Source organism: Podarcis erhardii, assembly GCF_964252035.2.
Source record: "Podarcis erhardii genome assembly, chromosome: 12".
Classification (NCBI taxonomy): domain Eukaryota; kingdom Metazoa; phylum Chordata; class Lepidosauria; order Squamata; family Lacertidae; genus Podarcis; species Podarcis erhardii.
In genome coordinates this window covers 7905374-7920095 of record NC_138513.1, presented here as the reverse complement: position 1 = coordinate 7920095, position 14722 = coordinate 7905374, and the positions used below count along the sequence as shown (strand labels likewise).

General features: G+C 42.0%; 1 protein-coding gene across 2 annotated transcripts in view; it reads right to left on the bottom strand.

Annotated features, from left to right (window-relative positions):
• LOC309325876 (sodium channel protein type 5 subunit alpha-like) overlaps positions 1-14722 on the bottom strand; it is a 43927-nt gene that overhangs the window by 15904 nt on the left and 13301 nt on the right. For both annotated transcript variants that reach the window (XM_081834184.1, XM_081834185.1), the window contains 7 exons: positions 9977-10162; positions 9489-9591; positions 6686-6915; positions 5816-5974; positions 4457-4852; positions 2249-2629; positions 1845-1949 (listed from right to left, as the gene is read on the bottom strand). In XM_081834184.1, the coding sequence (XP_081690310.1) occupies positions 1845-1949; positions 2249-2629; positions 4457-4852; positions 5816-5974; positions 6686-6915; positions 9489-9591; positions 9977-10162 (1560 nt within the window). The remainder of the gene's footprint in view (positions 1-1844; positions 1950-2248; positions 2630-4456; positions 4853-5815; positions 5975-6685; positions 6916-9488; positions 9592-9976; positions 10163-14722) is intronic.

The window sequence follows — 14722 nt, the reverse complement described above, 5'->3', positions numbered from 1 at the left end:
TGGGTGGTGCCCCTTCCTTTAACTAGCTGGTTCTTAGGAAGACAAAGGTGAGAGATGAGAGTAGAGTTATGTGAGCTAGAAGCTAGAGGTTGCAAGCAGCAGGCTAGGAGACCAGAGAGAGAGTTATGCCTGATTTCTGCTTGAATCCATGAATATGGCTAAGGGAGAAGCAAGTCTCTTTTGGGGTGTTGCTGCTATGAACATTGTAGGCTGAGGTAGTATATATGTGTAATTAAGCCATATATCGTAAAGACACCACAGTCTCCACTGTCCCTCATCTGAAGGAAATATGAACCCTGCTATGCGCCTGAAACTCCTGGAAACTCACACTGCTCGAAGATTGGGATGGCTTGCAACAGTATTACTATTTATTCTTCTATTGTTGAAATGCAGCCTCAGGGGGACACAAATTTGATTGCACCAGCAGCATTGAGGAAAGGGAAGCTTAACCTTCTCCTGCAAGCTTTTTGTGATCCAAACACTTTTTGCAATCAACTTATTTATTAAGAATTATTCTAGACCATGCTTCATCTACAAAAGATACCAGGATGAAGTATAGAAATATAAAACAAATAAAAGCATTAGAGGCAGTTTAAAAAAACAAATGGAACAGACAAACTTTAAAATGCCAGGGCCATTAAGTGAGTTTTGAACTTAAGCCAAAATGTTTGTAATAGTTGTGCCGGTTATACTTCAATAGGGAGAGCAATCCACTGACTGGGCACCACCACAGATGTGGGAGAGAAATTTGTTTGGATTCACATTGAAATATGATTTTTAATTCCTGAAACAATACATGCACCAAAAGACAGCTATCCTTTGAAATTCACATTTCTCCAAATTTTGCAAGGCAGTTCTTCAACCAAAAAGAAGTGTACTAAAATGCATATACAGTGTTGGGGCGGAGGAAGGGTATGTGGTGGGTGTGATCCGCCCCAAGTGTCACCACCGAGGAGGGGTGACAAAAGGCCGGGCAGCACTCACTGCGGGGCCTGCAGTGCGCTCCTGGGAGAGACGCAGTGGCTTGGGTGCACGCAGGCTCTGTGCTACCCAAACGGTCCGCCCCCTGCTTCCCCCCCAACTGTAGGGAGGTTGAGTGGGAGCAGGCAGGCAGACTCCGGAGGCCCCACAGTGCACCTCGCCCCTATGTGCAGCTCGCACTGCCCCTGGGCGCACTGCCCCAGGAGCCCAAGTGGCTTCCTCCACCGCTGATACAGTGGTACCTTGGTTGTTGAACTTAATCGAGTCCAGGAGTCCATTCAACTTCTGGAATGGTTCAAAAACCAAGGTGCAGCTTCCGATTGGCTGCAGGAGCTTCCTGCACTCAATCGGAAGCCATGTTGGACATTTGGCTTCCAAAAAATGTTCACAAACCAGGACACGCACTTCCGGGTTTACAGTGTTCGGGAGCCAAAATGTCCGAGTACCAAGGCGTTCGACAACCAAGGAACGACTGTATTTGTGAAAATAGCATATAAAAATGCATTATATATGGTGAAGTTGCTTACAAAAATGTGCATATTAGGAGAAATGTTCCTTTTTTGCCAAGAGCTTATAAAATATGGTGAGCTCTTCTACAGCTCACCAACCCAAATACAGGATGATCAAGCATCCTTCTACAGACATAGAAACGAAGACTGCTTTCCCAGCCTCAGAGAAAGGACCTACCCCCAAACTACGGTAGGTGTCCTTTGTTTTTCAGGGAGAGAAGCAAAAATACTTCCACAATATAAAAGTGGAATACACTAAAATAAAAAAGTAGAATATACCACTTTCCTGGAAATGCAGAATGCCGCTCTCAGCAAGCAATAGAGCTATAATGATCACATTTTCCTTTGCTTTACCTTGGGAACACTCAAAGACCAAACATTGGTACTTTTGGAAATATCAGAAGACAGCATTTGTCTTGACCTTTTGAATTTCTCTCTTCTCTTTTGCAAGTTGTTCTCCTAGGGAAAAGTATGAAAGTAAATATATTTTGTTCCTAACACTGCACACAAGAAGCTAGACTACTAGTTTTCAAAGCCTTTGTATACAAACAGAAATGGAATCTGGTTCATCAGTTAACAACTACATTTACAAACTTAATAATGTATAATATCCCAATATATGTAACATGGATCAGCCACAATGGAAGCATATAGTAATGGTGTATACTTGGAATGATTTATTCACCATAGCCTCTTGGCTAGGCTTGTCTATACCAGCTGTCTACCAGAAATGTTCATTTGTGGGGCCTGTTTCTTACCTCTTTGCTGCAATCAATTTCTTCCTCACCTAAAGTCTCCATTTCAGCAAGGGGAGCACCGACAAATGTATTAAAGTCTGTCATAAAATGATCCACTGGCAGCTTCTCCAAACGTTTACCACTAGCATAGTTTTCCTGGACCCCTTTCCTTGGCTCAGTGGCACTGTCCTTTGGGATGGTCACCTCCTTGGTCTTGGTTCTTGCTTTCTTCAGCTTTTGCACAAGGGCATTGCAACAGCGGTCCCACAGCAGATGTTTGACAAATTGCAACCCCCTGTGAGCAGGGATCACATGAGGCTTATCTTGCTCTTCATCTACCTCAGTTTCTGAATCACTGCTACTAAAGGAACTCAGGAGTAAAGCGATAAAGAGGTTGAGGACCTAAATGAAAAGTAACCAGATGAAGCAAACAATGAGAGTGGAAAAGGGTATTTTGGAAAGTAACACATTTCGACTGCTTCCTGTTTTCCCCAGAGAAAAAGGACTTCCCATTCGTTCAGTATTGTACAGGGCACTCCAATCTCTGCTGAGCGGTAGGAGGATTCCAGGGGTCTTGGCACTTAACCACGGTTTGTGTTCCTTGGGAATGAGGCACAGGGGAGATTGTCATGTCTTTATGAAATATGGTTTATTTCACACACATTTGCAACCTGAGTTTTGGTGGAGGGTGTTGGATCAGTCCATCAAATAGTGAATATCCAACAGAGGGAGTACCTCCCGTTGCTTCTCCCATAGCTTCAGCAAGCTTGGGTTCAAAGCAACAGCCAATCATGCTCCCAGGTCTCTGCATGCAGCTTCCTTCAGCCAATGCTGCATGGAGTTCTGGCCCCTCCCTTCTCCCTCCCAAAATCTCAGCTCCCAAACCTCTATTTTAAAATGACATATTTTTTCCTGTGGTGACATCACGTCCCCTGTTACCCATGCCAATCTCCCCCTCTCAAGTCTTCTGTTTCTGTTCCCTTCTCAGCTGGGGGAAAGACCAACAACATCTGTACAGTGAATTGTTTTTAATAGCCCAGTACTTGACCCTCTTTGTGTTTTTAATGGCATTGCTATCAGCTGATCTCCTGAACAGGAAAATGAGTGTCTAGGGAGCCACCCTCTAACAGTGCCTCAGTCTCATCTGCATTGAGCTTCAGTTTGTTGGCTCTCATCTAATCCATTGCTGAGGCAGTCCAGCACATCCACTACCTCATCTGCAGATGTAAAGGAAAAGTAGAGCTGTGTGTCATCAGCATACAGTGGTGCCCCGCAAGACGAATGCCTCGCAAGACGGAAAACTCACTAGACGAAAGAGTTTTCCGTTTTGGAGGTGCTTCGCAAAACGAATTTCCTATGGGCTTGCTTCGCAAGACGAAAATGTCTTGCGAGTTCCTGCGGGTTTTTTTCCCTTTCCCCCCCTTTTTCTAAGTCGCTAAGCCACTTATCTGCTTATCCGCTAAGCCGATAAGCCGCTAAAAGCTGCTAAAAGCCACTAATAGCGCTAATCCGCTAAGCCGTCAATGGGCTTGCTTCGCAAGACGAAAAAACCGCTAGACGAAGAGACTCGCGGAACGGATTCTTTTCGTCTTGCGAGGCACCACTGTATTGCTGACAACATACTCCAGACCTCTGGATAACTCCACTCAGTGGTTTCATGTAGATACTAAACAGCATAGGGGTTAAAATTGAATGCTGAAGAAGCCCACATTGAAGGCTCCACAAGGCTGAAGAACACTCCCAAACAATACTATTTGGAAATGTCTACCCAAGTTGGACCAGAACCACTGCAAAACGGTGCCACCCACCGCTAGTTTGGACAGTTGCTCCAGAAGGATATCATGGTCAGTTGTATTGAAAGTCACTGAGAGGTGAAGAAGAATTAACAGGGATATGTTGACAGAGGTTATCATACAGGGCGACCAAAGCAGTTTCTGTGCCTAAACCGAGCCTAAACCCTGACTGAAATGGATCCAGAAAATTAGTTTCTTCCAAAGCGCCAGGATCTGGTTTGCGACCACTCACTCCAGAACCTTGTTCAGGAAAGGGAGATTAGCAACTGGCGAGTTACGGTAGTTAGGTTTTCTTAATCCAGTGAAGGTTTCTTAAGGAGTGGTTTCACCACTGCCTGTTTTAGCTAAATTGTGTAGAACATTCTTGAAAACAATCCTACTGAAGAAATAATTTTAAATATGTCCCATAGAATAAGGAAATTCTTTGAAAACTTACCACTAGGTTTCCTAAAAGCAGGACCAGCATGAACAGAAAAATGCACCAGCCTTCCCCAGCAGCTTTCATACAGCCCCACATCGTTTCGATCCATTCTCCACAGAGAATTCGGAATATAACAAGGAATGAATGTAAGAAGTCTTCCATATGCCATCGTAATTTACATTTATGGGTGGCATCAGTACTGTCACTGTTATAGATTTGCGTTTTGTTCTCACATGTTTCTCGAAATGTTTTGTAACTTTGGCTAAAGCCCTGCTTGCCAACCACAGCAAAAATGAATACGGTAAAAATCAGAACAAGTGTGAGGTTGCTTAGTGGGCCCACTGATTTCCACATTATTTTCATGAGCTTATTTAATGCTGGCCAAAACTTGGACAATTTGAAAATTCTCAGCTGTAGGGTGGGGGCAGGGGATAGGGAGAGAATAGCAGCAAAAAAAAGGAGAAAGTTAAGTCTTGATTTTCCAGTATTATTAAAAATAGATAAATTGTTCTACCAGCATGATTTGTATGTAATTAAGCATATTTGCATCAAAAGGAAGCTATAAATACACTTTGTGATGTGCAACCATTCAAAAATAATGTAGTGCAGATAGATGAAACCTGAATTTGAATATGCATCTAATATGCATTGAATTTGCAGTTCCTGGTCCAGAGAAGGAGGATGGAAGTTTGCTTCAACATGCAAATTTCTTCCTCTAAAGTAAGATGCATTCAAGCATGCACTCTGTTTCACAGAACACATCTCTAATGAAATAGACTTATTTCATGACAATCCTGTATTCAAAAGAAAACCCTTTAAAGGGTGTGTCTATGATTGTGCTCCTGTTCTATTCTTATTTCATTAAAATAAAATGCTGTCTTAGGATTGTCACACAGTATTATAAACGAAGCTGAAAATGCAATTTAAATTCCAATGGTCATATCTATACAAGGCATTTAAAGCATATGATTTCTCCCAAAGTATCATGGGGATTGTAGTTTGGTAAAGTGCTGGGAATTATAAACTACTATTCTCATGATTCTTTGGGAGAAATCATGTGATATAAATGTCTAGTGTGGGTGTGACCAATATAATTTACTATTTTATTTTCTCTTGAACAGGTAAAAATGTATTTTAAAGCATCTCAGAGATTTCATGACAACCCTATATTCTAAGTGTTCCCTCAGTTTGATTGTCATCTGCTCATAATTTATTGAAATTACTGATTTTGCCACATATACTCACTATTAAATAAATAAATAAATAAATAAATAAATAAATAAATAAATAAATGTGTCAAGGAAAGTAAGCCCTAGATTCCATAGATTTAATGTGGAAGATTTAAAGTGACTATAACAGGAGAGTCATCATTACCATTCTGAAAATTGATAGGGGACGCCTCGTGACCAAGCTTATTATACCTAAAATAGCCAAAAGGCAGTCAAAAATATTCCAAGCCTCTTGAAAATAGTAGTAGGGATCAAGAGCAATTATTTTGAGGATCATTTCAGCTGTAAAAATGGCAGTGAAAACCTGCAAGAGAAATTATGTCAGAACACAATAAACGTCTCATATGTTAAATTCAAGCTATGCCTTTAGGGAAGGGGTGGCTAATCTGTGGCCCTCCAGATGATACTGGACTCCAATTTCCATTAGCCCCAACCAGCACCAGAAAACCATTAACTTGGGAAAGAATGTCTGATCACAAATGTAATTAATTAAGGGTGAAAAGGTATGAAGGAAAAAGGATACACACATCAAGGTACATGATGGCCTGCGTGGCGGGGGCAGAATTTAACTCTCTCAATCTTACTATGAGATTCGCACAGAAACTCTAACCTACAAGCACAGACAGAACTGACAGATAATAATAATAACAACAATGAGTGAAATAACAGGCCAGAACAGAGCACAAGGGAAATATAAAACTGCTTCAAGTGAGGCAGGAAAATGAACTGATATTTCAGCTGACATTCCAAGGGAGAGGGTAAGAGAGAGCTTCCTGTGGACTGATAATTGCTTTTCTTGCCTCAAGCAACAGGTGAAATGCTATCCCACTTGATGGTGTGTCCTAGTACCCACTAGAGAAGAAAGGGTTTGTATGAACACATTTTTTTAGGTACGCCCTCAACGTAATTTCTAGGCACCAATTTTAGTTCAAAGGCACTCCAAAATTCTCCAACAGTAAAACAATAAAAAGGTGATTCTTGGCATGTAGCTTAATAAGGATTTGGCTTCACTTACTTTGTTTCCTGTGCAAACCATGTTCTTTGTTTCTGGAACTCTTTCGAATGTCATTAAAACAGTATTCACTATAATACACAGAGTAATAAATAGTTCAGCAAAAGGGTTTATCATTACTTTCTTCACCATTTTCTTTATTTGCAACCAGAGTGGGCAACATTGCCAGATGAGATATTTATGGGCAGCAGTTTTCAAGCATGGAGGGAATTCCAGTTTTGATTCTTCCCATTCTAAACAACAAAAGGAACATAATTACAGGCGCAGTGAGTTATGAAATGAGAACAATTTCAGGTAAAACATAGGTAATTCTTTACACACCCACAGCCACCCAGCCACCCCCACCCCCCCTCTGACTTAAAAAAAATATATTAAGAAAATGTCAGTTGTACAAAATAGAGAAAAGAGAAAAAGTGCAAATGATAAATAAATAAAAAGTGCAATAAGAAAAAAGATATAGCACACTAAATGTACACTTCCATACATTATTATACAGATATGTAATATTATTGTCCTACTACATATATGAATATACGTATTTATCCAAACAAACTCTGCGTCTATAAGCAATCCATTCAAGTGCTGTCAGTCCATTGATTAAAGCGGGGGACCATATCTTCTTGGGTTGACTTGAAAAGGATCTGCACAGGTTCCCTCAAATCCCTTGTCCTACATAAGCAACTCTTTCAATCTTTTTCTCTTCTCTTCTTTCTTTTTACTCTGCAACAATCCAAACCCTGCATACCTAAGACAGTCACTGAATTCAACAGAACTTGTGACTGAGTTGACATAGTGCTGTTCTGTTGGACTTCTAATACCAGTTTGGGACACACTAGGTAAGGTAAAGGTAAAGGTACCTCTGCCCGTATGGCCAGTCGTGTCCGACTCTAGCGTTGTGCACCCATCTCACTTAAGAGACTGGGGGTCAGCGCTGTCCGGAGACACTTCCGGGTCACGTGGCCAGCGTGACGAAGCTGCTCTGGCGAGCCAGCACCAGCGCAGCACACGGAAACGCCGTTTACCTTCCCGCTAGAAAGCGGTACCTATTTATCTACTTGCACTTAGGGGTGCTTTCGAACTGCTAGGTGGGCAGGAGCTGGGACCGAAAGACGGGAGCTCACCCCGCCGCGGGGATTCGAACCGCCGACCATGCGATCGGCAAGTCCTAGGCACTGAGGTTTTACCCACAGCGCCACCCGCGTCCGTGGGACACACTAGATCATCCCACAAATCCTAACATGCAGCAGTAGACTATGAACACACAATTATGTGCAAGAAACTTTGCACACTGTAAAAGAGTGACCCTGAACAGATGAACCCCAGAAAGCACTGGAAAAACTCCAGACTACACTGCACAATAAATCTGGGCAAAAGTCATGCCTCTGACATAAAGGTAGTTACCTCATTCAGTCCACATTTTATCAGCTTCCTTGCAAGAATGTCATGGGGGACTTTGTCAAGAGACTTACTGAAACCAAGATATACATGTCCACAGCATTCCCCTGATCCACCAAGCTTGTAACTCCATCAAATAAAGAAAAGAGATTCATCTAGCATACTTTATTTTTGAGAAACCCATGCTGGGTCTTAGTAATCACAGCATCCTTTTCTAAGTGCTCACAGACCAACGGGTGAATTATCTGTTCTAGGACCTTTCCTGGTATCAATGTCAAGCTCACTGATCAATAGTTACCTGGGTCTTATTCCCCCTCCCCTTTTTAAAGATGGGGACTACATTTGCCCACCTCCAGTCTGCAGGGACCTCACCCGTTCACCAAGAATTCTCAAAGGTCTGAGATTACAAAGGCTCTGAGATTACATCCGCAAGCTCCTTTAGTGCCCTTGGATGCAGCTCATCCAGCCTTGGAGATTTGAATTCATTTAAAGTAGCTAGGTGTTTCCTTACTACCTCTTTTCCTGTCCTGGGCTGCAGTTCCTTCCTTACATAATTTACTCCGCTACGCAGATAATTTGAATTTGCAGGCCAGTTTTTCAGATGGAATAGTAAAGATCAACATCAGAACCGAGTTCACTGTTGACATTCCAGGCTGCAAAACATACCCATACTGGAGTTACAATCTCAGTGTCATCATAAACCAAGTAAACAACAAAAACTGTTAAGTTGTGGGCGAACATATCAGACGACACAACGATTCTTCCAAAGCAGCTCTTTATTTGTAAGCTGGAACAGAACTAACTGAGGAGCTCAGTCAGCCTGCTTATATAGAGCTGCAGAACAATGTAACTGTTGCCATTTTCTAAAACTATCCAATCACTGAACATCACTTTCGATCCTTCTTTTGCATACAAACTATCCAATCACTGAACGTCACTTTCGATACTTCATTTGCATAACTATCTACAGTATCCCCCTGCTGGCCCAGGGTGAGAACTTCAGTACATAACAAAAACCATGAACACAAACTATGAGTCCCATATTTGGTCCAAATTATGAGTGAAGTACTAATATGTATTCTTCTGACTGTTGAAATTAATATGGAAACATGACGACAATAAATGCTAAAGGCTCAGCAAAACAAAAACAAACCCCAGTTGGTAAACATTTTTTCATGATTTATTTAAATGTGAAGATTTTGAGGGGAGGGGAGCCAGGACTTTCCAGTGAGTGGCCCTCACTACTGAGACAATTACTCTCCTAGTTTTTCAGCATAGTTTTCAATATATACTGTTCTCAAGTTTTAAGGAATGCTGATTTGGATATGATTATCTCTTACAAAATACTTAAAAACATGAAGAAGTTACCCCCAACCTCTTTAAAACTTTATTTTATTTATTTTTAACTCACCCATGGTTTTGCTGATGACATTAGCAGCACTTGTTAACCGTTGTCTTTGAAATGGATCATCAGGAGTGTCAACAGGTAGGTGATAGGACATTAACAGCTCCTTCTTTGGGTGCAGAAAACAAATCCAAAGTGAATATTTGAAGTGACACGATTATCTCTCCATTTACTTACACAATTCCCAATGAATTAATGTAGCAGCAGATAGAATAACGTACGCTTAAAGAAATCTAAAAACAAAAGCTGGTTAACGGCATAAGTCCTTCTCAAAATAGCTAGTGCCAGAGTTAGCTAATTTGTAAATTACTGTTATGATTGGGGCAGTGTGCAACATTGTATTTCTGATGCATGGAAATGCTAGAAGAGAAAGACTTGCAAAAAATGAGTAGAAATTTTTAGCATCTGTTTGGAGGGGATCCCAAAGCTCTATTTGGCACTTCCAAATTTAAATACAAAAAGATGCCACTGAAGCTGTTGCAGCTAAAACTTACAAGCTCCTTTTGATTTTTATCAGGTGGTGTATAAAACAAGGTTTCATCTTCTCCATAAGTTTTTGGCTCTTTGTCTTTCGTTTTCTTCTTCCTCTTGCTTTTCCTCATTTTTTTATTTTTGAATTCCACACTTGACATTTCAGTGTTTTCATCCAAGGATGCAATTTGTCTTTGGAAAGTCAACTCCTGGAATAGACCATGTTCAAGTAAGCGCAATTAGCCCATAACTGGTAATCAAAATGAGGAAATACTGATCTTGTAAAAGCCTGTTCTTCTTGAAAATAGGAAGGCAGTTAGCATGGAGACAGGCCTCCTCCGAGACCAAACAGACAAAATCTCCTTCCCCAAACCAACATCAAGAAGAAAACACTTTTTTAGAGGAAGTCACTGATAGTTTTGTGCCTCTGTGATCAGGCGTATATTTTTCAATCTTTGCAACACAGGCTCTGTGCATGTTTGTAAGAACTGTTAGTTTCATTAAGCAAATTGTGAGCATTTAGGACTATTGGAAACATTATCTCAGCAACAATATCTAGTTCTGCCCCAAAACAGAGCATTTATACTATCTAAGAACATAACCCAAGAGCACTATACAGACTTTTTGCACTACTGTTTGCAAAAGAGGCCCTATCACAATCCACATATAATATGACAGATGTAGCCTTGGTTACCTGACCAAGATAGTGTTATTTATTCTGTTGCTGCTCTGGAGGTGAGTGCATTCAGGGACAGATTATTCTTTGCCCCACCATGGAGACCAAGATAGTCAGAACCACCATTGACTTCAGCAATGTAGGAGAGCAACTAAATTATGTCCCCTGCTCTGAAGAAACCGGAACCATGAGGTAGGAGCAGTTTGGACCTTCTAACTTGGATATTACTACTCCCAGATATGGTTAAGGTTTCTGTGCACATGCACACTTCCTACAGAGGCTCAAACTGAAGCAGGGAACAAATAGCAAAGAGGCTTTCAGACACCATCATGCTCCTGCTTGAAAAGCTACTGTGATGGAAGGGGGCCGCTAGGGGTGCATTGGAAGATGGCCGACAATACCATCTCTCTGGCTCACGCGAGGTAATTAAGAGGCTAATGATGGGAGTAATTAGCCTCCTGGGTTTTCCCAGGGGATGGGAAAATGCTGCCTCGTCCGCGGATGCCTATAAATCACCCCCGAGTTTGAAAGAAGGAGGGGGTGGGGGCACTGGACAGAAAGCCCTCAAGTGAGTTTTTGGCTCTCCTGGACGCCGCTTCTGATCGCGATCCTAGTTGCATTGCTTAAGATAAACAATTGGAGAAGAGTAAATGCACATGTTTTGAGCGAAGGAAAGGGTGTACTGATTGCTAATTAAATTGACCTCTGAGAAGCTGAGTTACAGGTTGGACTGAACAGAAGACTACATCAAAGAATCACAGCTATGTCGGTATGTTGAAACAGATCGGAAAGGGGGGGGACTTTTCTCTTTTTCATTATGATTTACCTAACAACCCCTCCCCAAGAAGAACCGCCACACGACTGATAGCAAGTGAGATGGGAAAATAAACTGTGTGGAAATAAAATTATTAACTAAAGGCTTTATTTTGCGGAAGAGCTGGAAAGGAAACGAAAGGCTTTTGGATGACGCAGTTCTAATTGGGAACCGCCATTATGAGACAGAATTTGTTGCAAGATTTACAGTCAAAGGGGGAGGAAGCCATGGTTCTGTTATCATATCTGAATTCTATGTTTGATCTGGCAAGAACTCCCCTGAAAAGACTGATTTATGGAGCAACTGGTCTGGGTAAGTTAATGAGCGGACACCCAGACTGTATCTTATGGGAACTGCTGAAATGGCGCCTGCCATTTGAACAGAACTTTTGGATCAGTGTGAAAATCCACACAGGACTATAATAATGTTTGCTTCAACTCGCTTGTGGAGATAATCTCAGAGGTTATAAAGAAAGAAAGAAAAATGATAACAAGAAGAAGATTGGAAGACAGGATTTGTAAAGGATAACAACAAAGAGATGGAAAGATGGCACTTGTGAACATCAAAGCAGCAGAAATATGAGATGATTGGACCCTTTCTGAACTCGAAAAAAAAAGCATGGGTACTTCCAACAAAAAATTAAAATTCGGCTAAATATTTGGAGTTTATTATGTATTGGTATAATTTGGAATTAATGTGATATGATTGGATTGTCAATTGGAAATTGGAAATTTAATAAAAAATATTTTAAAAAGAAAAGAAAAGCTACTGTGATGGATGCTCAAACAGGAGAATGGGGGAATGCCTTAAAACCCCTTTTGCAAAGAGCAAACATGCTTTCAAACAGTGCTGCTCTGTGCTTTGTAGTCCCAAGAACTGGGACTCCAAAGCACTCCAAAGCACAGCATCACCTGAAATTGTTGTACTGATTGACAGATTAGTTGCCCTGTCCACCTGTCAGATTTCGTCTGCCACAGGGAAGGGAGATACGAATTTGGTGCAAAGGCCAGAAAAGGTTCCCACCTCTGATTTACAGGCATCTGAAGAATATTTCTTTGAAACTGATATTGAGCTAGCTACTTTCAAACTTTATACCCTGAATTTAAAGCTTTCATTTTGAATTATTGGATATCTCCTCCAAACAACTTTCATTTTTGAATTCCTGAAGATACTTTTAAACTTTAGAAGGCATATTGCTCCTTGAAGATATTTCTTCAAGGCATAGTTTTGTATTCTTAAGGTTTTTTTGCTTAATTACTGCATTTTTCGCTCCATAGGACGCACTTTTTCCCCTTCAAAAATGAAGGGGAAATGTGAGTGCGTCCTATGGAGCGAAGACGCCATAGCCCCGCGACCCTCTCCCAGCTGGAGAGGTGACACGCGGCTATGGCAGGAGCCTCTATACAGTGGTGCCCCGCAAGACGAATGCCTCGCAAGACCAAAAAACTCGCTAGATGAAAGAGTTTTCCGTTTTTGAGGTGCTTCGCGAGACAAATTTCCCTATGGGCTTGCTTCGCAAGACGAAAATGTCTTGCGAGTCCCCCCCCCCCTTTTTCTAAGCTGCTAAGCCGCTAATAGCGCTAATCCGCTAAGCCGCTAATGGCCGTGCTTCGCAAGACGAAAAAACCGCAAGACGAAGAGATTCGCGGAATGAATTAATTTCGTCTTGCGAGGCACCACTGTAGCCGCGTGTCACCTCTCCAGCCGGGAGAGCACGCGCGGAGCTAAAGCAGCCCCCCGCGACCCTCTCCCGGCTGGAGAGGTGATGCATGGCTATGGCAGGAGCCTCTATAGCCACGCGTCACCTCTCCAGCCGGGAGAGCGCGCGCAGGGCTAAAGAAGCCCCCTGTGACCCTCCCCAGCTGGAGAAGTGACGCGCGACTATGGTAGCAGCCTCTCCACTGCGCTTTTCCGCTGCTCCCTGACCTGCTGTTTGGGGCTGGTGGTGGGCTTCCCCCCGCCAGCCCCAAAGAGCAGGTCGAAAGGAACCTGAAGCCTGGAGAGCGAGAGGGGTCGGTGCACACCTTAAACGGGGCCTGAACGCACCTTAAACGGCACCTTGTTTTAGAGCAGGAAAACAAGAGGGGGAAAATTCTCCCCCTCTCTGCACAGCGCCTCCTGCCGCTTCACTGAAGGGGCGCTGGGCAGAGAGGGGGAGAATTTTTTTTTTTTCTTGTTCTCCCCGCTCTAAAACAAGGTGCGTCCTATTGTCCGGTGCGTCCTATGGTGCGAAAAATACGGTAAGCAAGAAATTCAAACCCAAGATCTACAGGTATGAGCAGATTTTGGAATAGGCAAAGCTATGCCAGTTGAAATCCCTCATCCCTGCTCATCCAGAGATATATTGCATTTTTCGCTCTATAAGACGCACCAGACCACAAGACGCACCTAGTTTTTGGAGGAGGAAAACAAGAAAAAAAATATTCTGAATCTCAGAAGCCAGAACAGCAAGAGGGATCACTGCGCAGTGAAAGCAGCAATCCCTCTTGCTGTTCTGGCTTCTGGGATAGCTGCGCAGCCTGCATTCGCTCCATAAGATGCACACACATTTCCCCTTACTTTTTAGGAGGGAAAAGGTGAGTCTTATAGAGCAAAAAATACGGTAGCTCAGCTGAGGTTCGGCTGAGGCAAGTCCAGAAGAGGGGATTTTTTTGGCATTCCAAAATCCATCCAGCTCTATCACATGACCTAGCAACCCTGTGGAAGTTACACTGGCATAATTTAAAAGCTTGTTTCCTTCTGCTAGGCTTGGGCCAGCTCATAGCCCCACTCCTGAATGCTGTTTGGGATAAGGGTAAATCACACCTGGCTTAGATTACATAGGCTTAAACAATTCCTTGGGTTTCCTGTAGTTTTATTATTATTTATTGAATTTATATACTGCCCATGGATTACTCTGCGCCCATGTTTGCAAGCCATCCTGTACTATGTAAATTTTTGAAAATATTTATTTTGAAAGCAATTTTTAATTTTTCTAAGTAAATAGATAAAAAGGTCAGTCTATGACAAACAGCAAAAAGAGTGCAAAGTGGAGAATCATATTCCAGACCATTGCATCACTGGTTGCAGTCAAATGTTTTCAGCATTTTTACTGCCACCATCATAAAATCTATTAATGTATTTCATTTAATTCACATGTTAATGTTGCAATGTTTTTCCTCTTCCCCTACAGAAATTTAAGAAATATTAAATATTAAATTCTGTTATTGGAACTTCAGCCATAATTAAGTAGTAATTATCATGGCTGAAGATTCAACAATAGAATTATACATACTTTAT